This window comes from Perna viridis, chromosome 9, assembly GCF_037379345.1.
Source record: "Perna viridis isolate PV_CMFRI_1.1 ecotype Kerala chromosome 9, ASM3737934v1, whole genome shotgun sequence".
Taxonomy (NCBI): domain Eukaryota; kingdom Metazoa; phylum Mollusca; class Bivalvia; order Mytilida; family Mytilidae; genus Perna; species Perna viridis.
The window spans coordinates 26,355,573-26,372,096 of NC_142453.1; the positions used below are offsets into that span (position 1 = coordinate 26,355,573).

The 16,524-nt window shown below is 33.4% G+C and overlaps 1 protein-coding gene across 2 annotated transcripts; it reads right to left on the bottom strand.

The window, feature by feature from the left end:
- Nucleotides 1–639: 639 nt before the first annotated feature.
- On the bottom strand, nucleotides 640–16,103 carry LOC148607536 (GTPase IMAP family member 4-like). Of its 2 annotated transcripts, XM_088546340.1 has the most exons (4): nucleotides 15,977–16,102; nucleotides 7,151–7,297; nucleotides 5,649–5,675; nucleotides 640–1,221 (listed from the first exon to the last, which is right to left on the bottom strand). In XM_088546340.1, exons 3-4 carry the CDS (start codon nucleotides 5,649–5,651, stop codon nucleotides 640–642), a joined length of 585 nt encoding a protein of 194 aa, XP_088402466.1. In that variant the 5' UTR covers nucleotides 5,652–5,675; nucleotides 7,151–7,297; nucleotides 15,977–16,102. The 2 variants fall into 2 exon arrangements, with proteins under 2 accessions (XP_088402466.1, XP_088402468.1); XM_088546342.1 differs by lacking the exon at nucleotides 7,151–7,297 and having other exon boundaries at nucleotides 15,977–16,103.
- Between the last annotated feature and the right edge of the window lie 421 nt (nucleotides 16,104–16,524).

The following is a 16,524-nucleotide window of genomic DNA, read 5'->3' on the forward strand; positions in this document are numbered from 1 at the left end:
TTAAATCCTAGTATAGTATCGTCATCCACTTTAAAAAAAAAAAACTACATCCCATAAGATATTTGTAAATGCTTTAAGCGATTTAAACGTAGATGCGCCCTAAATCATTAAATGTCTGAGAAAGGATAAAAACAGTATAATACTTCATATCACATAAAGCGTGTCACTTCAAAATATAGCGGTATAGCTTACAAAACTAAATCACAGTAACAACAGTTAATTTTTTTGTTTTGGCTGCAAATGGACTTTATCGTCTGAAGAGAGCCAATATTGCGGTAAATCCAGCATAAACGGCCATCGAACCTGCAGAAAATGCCATCGTCCCAGCAGCTCTGCCCATGGTTCCAGCTGACATTGCCATCTGTCCAGCAGATACTGCCATTCCACTAGCGGACTGCATTGCCATAAAACCTGCTGTTTGTAGTGCTCCCGTGTTTGCTGCTAACTCTGCGGCACCAAAAACAGCTAACTGGGAAGCAACAGCGGCCATCCCAACACCACCTACTAGTGCTAGAGTTCCAAATGTACCCCAAAATGCAGCCTTCTTTATTTTGTCGATTGTTTCACCGCGTTGCAGCCTTTTTTCAATTTCTTTGAATTTTTCGTTTGTATAATACATTCTATCACCATTCAAGTTTGTTATCTTTTGATCAATGCTTTGCATTCTTCGTCAGGAGATTTAGTTTTGTTATCAAAGAAAACATATCTGTCTTCTGTAACAAACCATTTGTATTCATCCGGTAGTTGAAGGAGGAAGTCATATACTTTTCTATCCAAGTTGTTTTGATCATCATGTTTTCTCTGCCACTCATCAAAATGGGTAAAAACAACAATAACGAATTTACGAAGATCGTCCCCGAACAGACGAGAATAAAACTGCATCGTTTCTATGTCCGTTTTATCAAATCGTGTCATTGCAACACAGAACAGTATTGCATGCGGACCAGGTGACACAAGTATCATACTATCTTTGACTTCATCTGTGATCTTTTGTTGGGAATCCTTATAATTCCATACCCCTGGTGTATCGACGACTGATAAAAATCCATCGAATCTATAGGTAAATTTTCGTTGACTTGTTTTCGTCACAGATTCGGGGTTTGGAGATGATTTAAACTTGTTATTCTTGGTCCCTAAAATAGTGTTTCCCGTTTCACTCTTTCCAGATCCTGACTTCCCTATCAACAATAGTCTGGTTTCATAGTATTTATCTCGGTTATACTGCAAATGACAAATAATTTCGTATTATATATGTATAATTTTTAAAGTTTTTTGAAAGAAATAGACAGGGGAAGCGTTTAATTTCCTTTTTGTTAAATTACCAAGAGTAGAGGATAATAAACAAAAAAATATAACTGATAGAGGAACTCAAGATAACAGTCAAAAGGAATATTAAAGAAGGAAACAAACAGTTATATAAAGGTCAAAACTTGAACTTTAATAACAATCATAATGAGCAAGACTTGGTGCAGACATTTTCAATGGAAATGGTAGGTTAAGCGTGGTTTTAATGCGTGCTTATCCTTTCGCCTTTATTACGGTTAATTGGTTACACTGCATTGCACTACTAATTGTTCTGTATAATTTGGTAGGCAGTAGTGTTAACGGTTAAAAAGATATATTAATGTTAATATATTAAGCAATCGCCTTATTGTCAACAGAAAATTTTTAAATTTTCTATAAGATCAATATATCGATATTTTAAGCAACGTCTGACACATATTTTTGTAACATTTGTTTACTCTTCCTGAAGCGCGTAACATTCCCATTTTAGCGTACTTCGTGTGCTTCCTGTGCGGGTTTCGTGGAATCGTGTATTGCGCAGCGTGGGATTCGTATGCGTGTGCCTTTCGTGTGTGCACTTCGTGCTTCATTCTTCGTTTATCGCGCAACGTTCTTCGTGCAACGATTCGGCATTCTGACTGGATGATAAAAATAACTCCTATTGTAGATCAATTTTACGGAACACCGTTGTAATTTCGTTTTCTTTGTCAAATTCTTTCACATAGAAAAAACTCAGGAATCAATATATGTCGGAAATACTTGGTTGCAAACAATCGTACATTATTTGTACATATAATAGAATACTACCAAAATTTGAAGGGTCTTCCGAAATAGTCTGGCCAAGTTTCATGAACAATAATAACTTTTTGTTCGTCGTTTGAGAATAATAATTTAGTAATTTACCCTAATTTTCTGAAATTTAATAATTTAGATACTCCCAGACAAGTGAATGTGTTTCACTATGTACCATTTATAATCAAGATGCGCCCTTTTCATATCAACAATGCAATATTTTCTTTTGGAGACAAGTAAAATGGTAAGACATTAGTTAAAACAGCTAAATAATTTCAAAATAGAGTACTTTTTCCCAATACTTCATGAAAATTTGTTACTTTTATTCTCCTGGAACAAGACAAATGTGTTCCTTATGATCCTATTAAAACAAATATGAACATTTTCCACAAAAAAATAACTTTTTTTTTCATATTCAGAGCAATTAGATTGTATTGCATAAGTCAAAAATACTCTATTATCTAAAAATTGGGTATATTTTACCCCAATTTTATGAAATTCAATATTTTCCTACTCGGTGACCAGTGAAAATGTTTTAGCAATGCACCATGTATCATAAAAATGGACATTTTCTATACCAACAATGCAATATTTTCTTTTCAAGACAAATAAGATGGTATTTCATTAGTTAAAGGAGCTAAATTATTTCAAAATAGCGTAGTTTTCATCAATTCTTTATGAAATTTTGGTATTTTTATTCTCCTGAAACAAAGAAATTGTGTGGACATGTTTCAGATGAAAATTGCTTTCTTTTCATATTCAGAGCAATGAGATAGTATTGCATAAGTCAAAAGCACTTTATCATCTTAAAATTTGTTATATTTTACCCACTTTTTTATGATATTTTAATGTTTTCTTATTCCAACAACAATGAAAATCTTTTCACATTGTTCCATGTACAATAAAAATGGATTTTTTTCATGCAATATTTTCTTTTTCTTTTTTTTTTTTTAATAATATGGTATCGCATTAGTTAAAATAGTTAAATTAATTTAAAAAAGAATACTTTTTACCAATACTTTATAAAAATTTTGGTATCTTTATTCTCTTGAAACAAAGAAAATGTATTCCCAAAAATCCATATACAACAAATATTGACATTTTTCACATAAAGTTAGTTTTTATCCATATTTAGAGCTGTAAGATGGTATTTCATAAGCCAAAAATACTCTTTTATATAAAAATTGAATATATTTTACCCAAATTTAATTAAATTCCAATACTTTCATACTCAGAGACCAGAGAAAATGCTTTCACAATGTACCATGTATAATAAAATGGACCTTTTGCATATCAACAATTTTCTTTTTTAGACCAATAAGATGGTATTGCTTTAGTTAAAATAGCTAAATTATATTAAATACTCCAAAAACCAGTGAAAGTTTTTCACAATGTACCATTTATGATAAAGATGGAAACTTTTCATATCATCAATTCAATATTTTCTTTTTGAGACAAGTAAAATGGTATCGATTTAGTTAAAATAGATATATTATTTCAAAATAGAGTACTTTTCACCAATACTTTATAAAATTGTGTTATTTTTATTCTCCTGGAACAAGGAAAATGTGTTCCCAATGATCCAATAAATATTGATATTTTTTTCAAATAAAAATACTTTCTGTTCATATTTAGAGCAGTAAGATGGTATTGCATAAGCCAAAAATACTCTTTTATATAAAAATTTTGTATATTTTACCCCAATTTTATGAAATTTAAATATTTTCATACTCAGAGACCAGTGAAAATGTTTTTGCAATGTACCATAGTAACACTAAAATTACAGAATACTAATCCGATCCATAATCAAGTCAAGGAGTAATCAAGGAAACTATGTTTAAAGCAGTAAACAAACGAATGTAATCCTGGGACAAAAACCAGACATGGAAAACAGACATACACAACAAAGAATATAAAGTTACTAAAATCAGACACACAAAGTAAAAAAAGGAAATGAACAACTCGGACTCCACTAAAAAACTGGGAGCATGGACAAGGTGCACCGGTATGGTAAGCGTCCATTGTTTTTCTAGTAATACCCGCGGAGTTGCTCATAAAAAGTCGCCCGGGTGAGACGAAAGAAGAAAGGAAAACTATAACACGTTGAACCAGTCAGATTTTATGGCGCAGATGGATACACCATAATTATCCACGAGTTCGTGATGACAACCATAAAACTTCTGTAGTGATGACCTCAATCTTGTAGCAACATAACCCTGTTCCAAAAGCTTATTTGGTAGAATTCTAACAAAAAATCTGTGTAGTGTCGGCAAGCTCTGGCATAACGTTTGAGTTGTGATATGAACATTCCATACACAGGGGCTGAAAGGATGTTGCCACAGATGAAAGAAAACTTGACAATTCTGAATGAAAAGTCATCACCTTTGTCGAAAAGTTTGGTCAATAGTTTTCCTTTAACATCGATTTCTCAGTGTAGGTCAAAATATGAAGCTGACTTCACAGTGTCTGTAGTATCCTTTATCTCAAATTATTTGGGGGTAGATGCGATGTATAAAATCCCCGAAATTGGGATTGTTTAAAGATAATACGTCATCTATAAAGCGGAAACTTAGATTAAAGGATCTAAACAATATCTTTTCGGATCAGATCAGCATTAAGGTCAGCTCACAGAGTCTGTAGTGTTTTATGTTAAATATTTCTTAATCATTCTTCAATATGACAAAGAATCGGTGTACAACAACAGTTAAATTTATCCCCGAGCGAAAGGTCAAATACCGACATTTGGCTACCCGCGGTCAAACAATGATAAAATTACGTTTGACTCTAATAGGACCGTTACATTCATAATGAGAGTTATGCTTATATGTATTCTGTGGACCTAAAGTAACCTTGGACCTCCACAATACTCGATTTTTCGTTCGGTGAACACAGTCCACGTGACAGAATCACCTGCATTTTTAAGGTCCCAGTGTTCACAGGTGTCTTAAATTTTACATGCGTTGGCGACGTACACGTGATGATACCATTTTCGATCTTTTTTATTGACCATTAGGCCTTATTTTGTCTAAAAGAATGAGTGGATGGTACACAATGATACGATTCGTGCTTACAATGCCAAAGAATTCCCACAGACAAAAATCAAGTCCATTTTAGCTCACACTTTTCAAATAGCAATTGAAAATCAACCACTTATTTTTGTTTCAAAACATTTCAAGGACGTCGTATTATTAGTCCTAATATGCCATTATTTAGGCTAAAAACACATATGATTAAAAACTAACATACAAAATGTCAAACATGCCAGATACCCTTGTGTTTAAGGGGGTATTTATTTGAGTTATACACCTTTTATGGACTAACCAAAATAAACTGAACGACAAGAAGATAGTTTTTCGTTTATGACATTACAGATCGTTATCAATTTATATTATTCATGTCAGTCTCCTAAGTGGACCTATATGCTCCTCCTATTTTTTTGGATGTTTAATCCCACTTTAGCTTATAGAATTGGTTATACAGGATGTGTTAAAGCATTTGGAAAAGCGAATACACCGTCTGCAATAGAGAGCGATCACTACGTGGTAAACATAGAAAAAAAATCATTGACTTACCATTTTGCAAACTCTGTCCGGTTAAGCCTGACATAATATTGCACAAAATAACTGACGTAAAAAAATGAAGAAAACATATTTTAATTTTAAGATAATAACAATCACAATTGATTTTTACTACTTTGTCGTGTACATGTAAAATGTACAATGAGGCCTTAGGTTATTAACCAACAAACAAAAGAGAATACCGTGGAAGTACTTTTATTCGTGGGTACCATTTTTCGTGGTTTCAGTAAGAATGAACATTTCATAGATGTTTGAATTTGACTACTTGATAACTTAATCATGCGAACGAATCGGAAATTTCCTTTTCGTTGAGAACCAAACTTCGTGGTTTACTCAACCCACAAAAACCACGAAAATTGGTACCCCGTGAACAATGATACTTTCACAGTTACATAAAAGATTACACTTAAAACGAAGCAAAACAAGATATATCAATTGTTAACAATAATATGTGAATAAAAAGTTTAATCAAATGTGATTTTAAGTAAACATGTATCAAAGGTACCAAACAGTAACCAAGGGAACCACGGTTCGGATATTGACCAAAATAATTTAAGGACAAAGACTAGACAGCAAAACACACACAACAAAGAATACAAAATAACCAAAAAAAAAAAAAAAAAAACAGCACGGAAACAAAAGTAAAAATGAGCACCATTATTCCGCTAAAAACATGGACTATTGATCTGGTGCACCGTTCGGATAAGCGTATTCTGCTTTCTACAAACTTTCACAGAGTTGATCACAAAGTATTACGTCCGGGATAAAAAAAACGGGAGAGGAAAAACAACTGATAAGGTGAACAAATCGGTTTTCATGTGGAGATGGTCACATCAAAATGATCCACGGTTTGAATAATGACGACAGATCAAATTTTCATGGATAAAACTTTAACACGCAACAAGGACCTTGGGAGAAGAATTAATCATGAAGTGAGGACAGATAAGCAAGCTTTTGAATAATAACTGTTTTAATTTGATATAAGATATCTTCATATCTTGCACTTTTTATCTGTCCACTTTGTTGTTTGGATATCATTTAAGTCAAGAGGACAAAGGCCGTGCATCTTCGTGAGGTACTCTAGCTTTTGAAATAATAAAGTCAAATGTATTTTTTTTCTGATAGAAAATACATTTTTTTCTTTTTCTACACCAGGTTGACTAATTTTATCCTGAGTATATTTCAATTATTTTTTTTATTTTACATGGTCGTTTAAATTTATGCTGACGTTAGGTATTTTTTTTTATAAAAAACTATTATCGGCAGTCTTTGGAAATGACGTACATGCTTCTTCGTGGCTTTCAATGAAATGGCAGTGTTTTCTTAACATATTCTTCATTGTTTGAACATAAAATTTATTTTACAAGATAAAACTAATGGCGGAAGAATTAAAAAGTTCTACAGGTCACTACACGGTCTTCAATGTTTGGCAAAACCTGTACCAAAAATCAAACTTTAAAGGCTCCGAAATAAAGAACAATAGTCTGTAGACAAACATTAAAGGTGAAACTACTGGGCTACAGGTTCCTGGCTGGAGAATGACAACCACTGGACTACAGATTCCTGGTTTGTGACATGCACATAAGATATACATTTGTTGCAGCGTTCAACATATTCAACCTTCGCTTAACCTGAAACAGTATCTGAAAAATACAACAATAAAACGATCTAGTATGAAAATTTGTTGAATTCGGATTTAAGTCTTTAGATCTATACAGAATACACACACTTTTAAAATTGTGTGAATAACCAGAATTACAGTCTTTTTTGACAATTATTTTTTTTTACATGAAAAATATTGATACTTGTATATTCCACACTGTAAAATGCAACCATATATGGATAATAGGCCGTGCCAAACGAAATCTTAAGAAATATGAAGTAAGCAAATACCAAAAAAGTGTTCCGTACAAAAACCTCAAATGATGTTTAAAATCGTTTGTATGTTTTCTATTTTCTTTCATAGTTTCACATTCAAGTGTGTAAAAGATGTTAAATGAAGCTTTGGAATCAACAGCAGTCATTCAAGTAAACATTACTTATAAGCATGACACTGTGCCATTTAAGGACTACGTCATGCCTCCAAGTAGTAAACCGACCCTTAAGTACCTTAAATATAATTGGTGTTTTTTAAGAAAATTCCATTCTTCTTTAAACACAATAAGATTCGACAGTTTTTTTGGGGTTTTTTTTCAACCTAACGCATTATCATGTACACCCAGTGCGTATTAGTGTCAGTATATTTTCGACAATGTCAATTATTTTTTATGAATCAATACCTCAACAAATTAAAACTGAATCTAACTTAAGTATGTCAGGGTTTATATATCTAAATTATATATTCTCAATGACATATAAACAGAAACAATGACACACAAACAATTAATTATTTACTGACCATCAACGGTTAACTCGTGAGTTCGTGTATCCAGATTTACACCTCTGTATGCACTGCACTAGTCTGTCGTAAATATTGACTATTCAAATCTTTGTCATGTGATTTAGGGCGCTTATTTTAGAAAACTTCATCTATAGCCTGAATTTTTTCAGTACTAGTTTATATTTCGAAAATGCAAAATTCTGGTTCAATCAATGATTGATATTTAGGAAACGGATAAAATCGACCTTTAAGGCTAAGTATCATACCATATCGCATTTCATCATCATATAAGCAGAATCCTGAGACACCATCTTGTAACAAAGGAGCATTCTACTCAATATCTCAAAATTGGTCAAGACCAGACGTTAAGGCCTAATAAAAGGAAGCTTTATGTCGTTCCCGTTTTAATCTATGATTGTTTAAAAAAGTATTCAACGTAATATTAAGCAATATAATTTGCAAGCTTGACTTGCTATCAATAGTATTACAACCTTGTACATGTATTCAACTATGATTTGCACAAACGAGGACATTACAGTGTAAATGTACATTCTGGAACTGATTTTTCGGGGTGTCCCAAATCAGGAATTTCTGGCCTCTGTATGTATGTATTACTTCAGTTTCAGTATGCTTTAATGTTCTGGAGAATAAGAGGCAACTATTTCGCTCTACCTATGTAATAATGTTGTTTTGGGGCATGCCCTGTGGTATGAATGTTCCGCTCGTCATTCATTTAAAATTCATAGGTAGCATTGCGCTGACATTGTTCATCATAGTGAAGTTGTTGTCTCGTTGACATTTTCACCATATCTATTCTCGTTATATCATTTTTAATACATTTTAACTTTTGCTAAACTGAAATTAGTGAACAATTGCTAGCAACAAATAGCTAGATGATAACATCTAACAACCGAAACATAATTTATACTATTACATATCGTCATTTCATTTCATTTTTAGGTCGATAATAGTAATATTTTTTATTTATGAATTTAAAGGTTGATGACCTACCAATTCGTCGAAATCAAAAACGGAAGTTGAGATCATAATTATATGTTTAAGCTCTTGCATGGAAGTTTTAAGTCCGAGGGATTTCTCTGATTCAATTTTAAGGGCCTTATTTGAAATAATACCAGGGGGTCAGGGGTATAGAGTTATTAAGGACCTGATCACACCATTCATGCAGAGTATATATAAGAGTTTTTCAACTTCGGATTTCTATTCCTCGGTTTGTATCGCCTTCGTCCTATCTATAATTCAATAATTAATCGTACTGGCAGGTATTAAACCAAACCCGGGACCTCCTCGGTTATCAACTAATGATTCTTGTAGTACATTAGATGATTCAGGTATATTCGAGAAATTGTCGTCTAAAGTGTCATTTCTACAGTTGAACGTCTAAATTCTGTATCCAAAACTTGATCTTATTAGTGTGGAATATGCTGACTTTGAGTTCGAGTCCCGCGGAGGGAACGATCAAAAATTTGCATCGCAAATTTGACAGTTCTAACATCGTTGGGAATTTTTCAGACCTTCCTATACGTCTACATATCTTCCCTGTATCAATTTGATCCATAGAGTCGTCACATTCTGAGACATTGTATAAGATTGATTTGTTGAGAGATGCATCATTAATTTGATCCTCTATCCTACATAATAACATCTAAATGAAATGTCCCGTACTACCATACATCGTGTACTAAGTTACAGCCCTAGATTTATCCTACGAGGAGGAATGACCCCGCCAGCGAAAGCTATATTTTTTATATAGCCTAGCTGGCCGAGTGGTCTAGGGCGCTGGACTTTGTGCAGGCGGTGTTACCATAGATGTCACAGCGGAACGAGTTCGAGTCCCGCGGAGGGAACGACCAAAAATTCGCATCGCAAATTTGACGGTTCTGACATCGTTGGGAATTTTTTAGACCTTTCTATATATATATATGTGGTTATTAAATCAAGGTGATTATACAGAATACCGCAGGATATTATCTGTCATTGACTGGGATGTATTTTGTCACAAAGAATAATCAAGGGAACCAAGGTTATAGCGGTAATCAAAGGAATGTAATCCAGGGACAAAGACCAGACATGGAAAACAGACATACACAAAAAAGAACATAAAGCAACAAAAATCATACACACAAAGCAGCTAAAGCAAATGAGCAACTTGGACTCCACAATAATGACATCAAAAAGACAACAATTTACCTAAATGATTGTTTTCTAGAAGCGGCTCGGGCAACAATACCTAGCCGGATCATTACTGTTCGTAAAGACATTTCTGCGATGGCTTACCATTAATATTCGCCGACGCATGCGACAGAAAAATAGGATCCATAAAAGCGCGAGACGTACAAACAATCCTGGCGATTGGGAAAAGTCAAATTTGCAATGAAGTAACAGATCTTATTCGTAAATCTTGGAGCGATTATCAAAATAAATTGATTAATGACTTATCTGAGGTCAAATCTTTGTCTCGGTTTTTTGTTGGAAGACTTGCAATCTTATAACGGCTTGAAATCTACCCACTCCGGTATTCCTTCTTTAGTGAGAGATGATAACCTTATTTTCGACGAAAAAGCAAACATGTTCAACGAATATTTTGCTTCACAGTCTGCATTAGACGATACTGATGCCACTTTATCAGAATTACCTCTTAACGGACGTCAAACACTTGACAACATCATAATAACCGAGCGACAATCATGATGTGTTATCTATTTTAAACGCAGCAAAAGTTTCCCAACCAGACTTGATAAATCCGCGTCTTTAAAAAGAATCTGCTCGTGAACAAACCTACCCTTTATGCAAACTATTTAACCTATCTTTGAGATTAGGAACTTTTCCATCTTTTTGCAAAAGAGCAAACGTGATTTCGTTCTATAAGAAGGGAGCAAATAGTGATGTAAAGAACTATATACCAATTCCTTTATAACATATTTCATGTCCAAATGCATGGAACGTTGTGCTAATAAATATATACACAACTTTTTGTTTGACAATGCTGTCATTACACCGTACTAGTCTGACTACACTCGTGGCAACTCGATGGCAAACCGATTGGTAAATATATCAAATAAAATTTTCAGGGCACTTGACAGTGGAAAGGAGTTCAGGGTAGTTTTATGTGATATCAGTAAAGATTTCGACCGTGTTTGGCACAATTAACTTATTTTCAAAATCCAAATATATGGCTTCTCAGGGGACGTTTTAAAATGGACAGAGATTTACTTGTCTGGCAGATGCCAACGTGTCGCAATAAATGGGTCTAATTCAGACTGGATGGATATAAGCGCGGCTGTTCCCCAAGAATCTAGAAACATTGCTCTTCATTTTATTTATAAAAGACATCGTCTAGGAAATTCAAGCGGAAGTGACGCTTTTTGTCGATGAGTATTTTTCTTATTATTGATAATCCAGTGTTGTCGACCGAAAGACTAAGGCTAAACTCTGTTCTAGATGCTATCCAAAATTGGGCCAAAAACTTTCAATCCCCAAAAAACCTATCCACCTAGCACTTCAGATGAACACTGTGCCTATTCAAAAAGTTGTCAATCATAAACATCACTATCACTATCGTCGGCATCACAATATAAAAAAAACGGGTCGTGGCATGATCACATACATTTGATACATATCGCCGTTTAAACATCCTTAGAAAGTACAAATTTTTGCTCGACAGGTTCTCCCTATAAACCATTTATATGTCCTACATACGACCGATACTCGAATACGGAAATATCGTGTGGGATGATAGCAATGTAGGACTTATAAATAAAATCGAATCGGTTCAATTGGAGGATGGTTATTGCACCGTTATATTTACAAAATATGGTTCCTAATCTTGTCACAATCATACTACTCGCCATGCTCATCTCATATCCGAACCTCGAGTAAGATCTCGGTTTTTCGCCGATTATTTTTACCTTTTACTACCAAATCGTGGAATAATCTTCCTTCAATATCCCAAACATTGACTCTCCTTATTGTTTTAAAAACATGTGACACGAAAAAACGTCCGACATATTTTTACGCGATTGACCACAAAGGACAGGTTCTACACGCTCGTCTACCTATAAATTGCTCCTCGCTCCATGAACACCTATTCGATCGCAAGCTTATCGACTCACCTAATTGCGCATGTGGAAATATTGAATCTACTTCCCATTTTTACTAAGATGTAACCATTATACTCAGCTTAGACACGACACGTTTTCATCTCTTCCTTTTCCGATTACTTTTGACGAATATACCCTAATTTTCGGCTTTGCTGATCTTTCAGGTGATCAAAACAAACTATCATTTTCACAAGTCCACAAGTATATCATTGACAGTAAACGGTTCACTTAATATACCCTTCAACATCAAAGTATGTCAAAGATATTATAATTCTTATATGTAACTTTATAAGGAGATGGATTAACATAAGCTTTGCTTGCTTTGATCCAGTGTGTATTATTGTATTGTGTAAAATTTAATCAGAAAATGTATTTGACGGACTAAATATGTTAAAACTAAGAGTGTTTCTTTAGGACAGTTCATTTAGATGTTAATATGAATAGTGGTCTGGGGCGCTGGACTTTGTGCAGGCGGTGTTGCTATAGGTGTCACAGCAGTACGAGTTCGAGTCCCGCGGAGGGAACGACCAAAATTTGCATCGCAAATTGGACAGTTCTAACATTGTTGGGAATTTTTCAGACCTTTCTATACGTTTATATATCTTCCCTGTATCAATTTGATCCAATGGAGCAGTGTAGCAAGCAGAGTCGTCACATTCTGAGACATATAGATATATATATATATATATGGCTATACTCGTGCTTCAAAAGGTACAAAATCTAGAATCAAATATAACTTATGTATGTCGGGATTTTGCAGTTTTAAATTGTATTTGTAGAATTTGTAGAATTTTCATTTTTAGAACATCAGGATGCAGGATTTTGGGTTCCTATATAATTTGTTTTGTCATTCCTGCACACATGTAAGTTTTCAAATTTGACCTTCTTCAAGCTCTAGTCTATACAATTAACCATTTCATGTATGTAAAATGCTGGTAACAAATGCATGTGCATCTTCCAAAATATTTATTTTTTCATTTAAAAGAATTCCTTATTGCATATATTTCGGCAAATATTTAAATAATCAAATTAAAATTTACAGTTTAAATTTTTCACCATGTTAGCTGCTATTTGCTATTAAATTTAATACATTTTTTATATCAATAAACATTTTAAGCCAGATTCTCTAAACCTCTCCATACGACATCCCAATCCTCTTATCCCGATTCCCAATCATCCACCCCCATATACCATAAAATTAGAATATTTCCCCTTACAATTACTGTATGCCTAAGAAAACAAATGGTCGGCTTTTATGATTTTTTTTAAATTCCTCACTGTCAAGATGTTCGACAATTTTATTTTGCTATAAACAGCAAAAGCAAACACATATTTTAAACAATAAGACTCAATTAAAAAAAGACACTTCTAGGCCTTCGATTTATATCATTATGTGATCAGATGACCATGACATTAAAAAGAGGTGGCAAATTGTGTGCAAAGATTTAGTCATCATTATTTAAGTTGTTATTTCCACAGGAAAGGATTCATGTTTCAATATGATCCATAAATAAATAATACAATGTTTCATACTGAGTTTAATGTTTGGCGAGTGTTTCTAGAAAAGCAGAGGACGCTTACAAAACCGGTGCACCAGAACCATGCTCCCAGTTTTTTAGTGAAGTCCGAGTTGCTCATTTGCGTTTGTTACTTTGTACGTATGATTTTAGTAACTTTATGTTCTTTGTTGTGTATGTCTGTTTTCAGTGTCTGGTCTTTGTCCCTGGATTACATTCTTTTGATTACCGCTATAACCTTGGTTCCCTTGATTACTATTGTATATTAGAAGGTTACGTATAGCACGTTAACAATGGAGAAATCATAATAAATAACTTAACCTATTATGGTAGGATAGAATTTCTGTTCCCTTGATTACTCGTTAGGTTGTTGGGCAAATGCTGGAAATTTTCTAAATCCACAACCTGTGAATTTCAAATATATGAAAGTATAAAAATACCAATGGAAAACAAGAAATAGTTCATCATTTGTTGAGAACCACAAACCACCTGTACTTAATAAATTTATAACAGCTTTCCTTGGAAAAGGCTACACAGTCAGGAAATATCTCAAAATCAAAAAGTCATATACAATATAAATATTATTTGGCCACTTTGAAACAAAAACAAAATGAGGCCTTAGGAATTCACTATTCACATTACAAATATAAATGTTACTTTTACCTTGGTAATTCAATCCTTGGATTCTTTTAAAGAGTCCGTAAGTTTTCATTGCCAATTGATTCGTAAATCAAAGGTACATAGGAACATTTAAATTATCTCATAACTTATCCAATGAGTCTAATACCAGTTCACCGTCTATAGTTTGGACAATGTGGACAATCTTCGAAATATGAGAGTGGTCTTGAAAATAGTAAAGCTATATATCAATGGTAGTAATGACTTGTTTTGTTTCGTTCAAATGTGGAAGAGCTCATGAAAACGAGGAAAATGTATTCATTGCCAATAGAAGGAAAATCACACGTTCTCTTGAAGATAATAAATTTTCAAAATGGAGACAAATTATGATAGCACAATATTCCCCTTCATACCGTCGCGAGCGAATATAATATATAAAAGTTTTAATCATTGATGGTGTTGATATCCAAACCTTCTGTATGACTTGCTCTGCTTTTTTTTTGGTGGGGGGAGGGGGGGGGTAGGGGCTTTCATTTGTTTTGTTTTGTTTTTTGTACGAATATTTGAGATTTCTGTTTTCGCATATTTCCTTGAGTCATTATTCAGTAATTATAAAATTGACCATAACAAGTTTTGTTTTTCAAACGGCAAATGAAGCCTGTTCACAACATAACATCTTGAAAAAAATCCCCCCCAAAAAAATACTGTTCACCAAAGGTCTCAAGTTTATACCCAGTGCTCAACCAAAACATGCTAGAATATCTGTTATACAAGACTGTGTAGAATTAGGTTGAAAAGTTAGATGTTTTTATTATCTTTTTAACATAGGTTCTAATTAATTTAATTTTAATGCCTTCCAAACAAAGAAAAAAATTCAGTCATACACAGCAAACAGGGCAATTGAAAATACATTTTTGCAACAGGAATCGTATTAAATAAAATCTCAAATAATTCATTTTAATTCAAAGCACTCCGCAGATTCAGACATAATAATCGAATAGTAATAAAAAATGCAGATAAAAACTCATCAACGGTTGTTTTAGACAAACATATCTATCTAAGAATAGCTGGCAAGCAAATAAGTGATCATGTACATTATGAATAGTAAAGAATGTCATACAAAAAACAAAAAAAAACATATAACAAGGCATCGATGCAATCATTTTGCATTTACACGATAACACTTCCGTTGACGACACAACATTCAAATATCTTGTGAGCAACAAATAAACAAGATAAAGTAAACCTTATTTTCTACCAAAAGTCCGTCCATAAAATCGACAGGAAGAGATTTAAAGAGAGTAAGAAAAATATTCTATTCAAATTATAGAACACTCTGGAATGCCAATTATACCAGTAAGTTAATGCGCATAGGAAAAAAGTAGAATACATAGATTATTTTAGGCTTCGATCGCATTTTTTAATAGTGGGTGTCAAAACACCCTCAGAAATACTAAGTTCTTTTGATATTACCAGTATGTACACAAATTTATACCGCTTTGAAATAACAGATGCCGTTAAAAGAGTGTGGCCTCAAATATAAATGTTATATAACAAAAACACATAAATGACAACATCTCCTGACTGGACAGGGTTATGAAATCTGCGGCATGGTTAAACTAGCTTTATAAGGCCTTAACCATTCTACTTTAATGTAAATTCAAAAATGAACTAAAACAACAAACTTACCATAAATTTTATTCAATAATGCATCCTATTCTCTCCATTGAATTGTTCAACACAAACCACATAATGAAGTGGTTTATTTTCCGCTTTATGTTACCTCGTGTAAATACACAATGAAAGTGAAAGAAGATTTGATTTTCTGAACATTTCTGTCACCTGATTTCGGGCGCGTATTTTAGAAAACTTAAGCCTGAATTCTTTTTAGTACTTAGTCTAGTTTATATTTCCAAAATGCGAAAATTCTGGTTAGCTTAATGTTGAGTGTTAAGAAATAGATGAAATCCATCTTTAAGGCTTAGAAGCACATTAAATCGCATTCCATCATAATCTAAGCGGAATCTAGACACCTTGTTACAAAGGAGCACTTTTAATATATTTTCATAATTGGTCAATCAGAATTCTTTGTGTTGTTCCAGTTTTAAGCTATGAAGTATATAATACCATATTTATAAAAAAAAACAAATTTTGTTTACGAGAGTATTACAACTTCATCCCACTATGATTTCATTGCGCAAACTATGTACTTGGACATAACATTGAACAGGTACCTT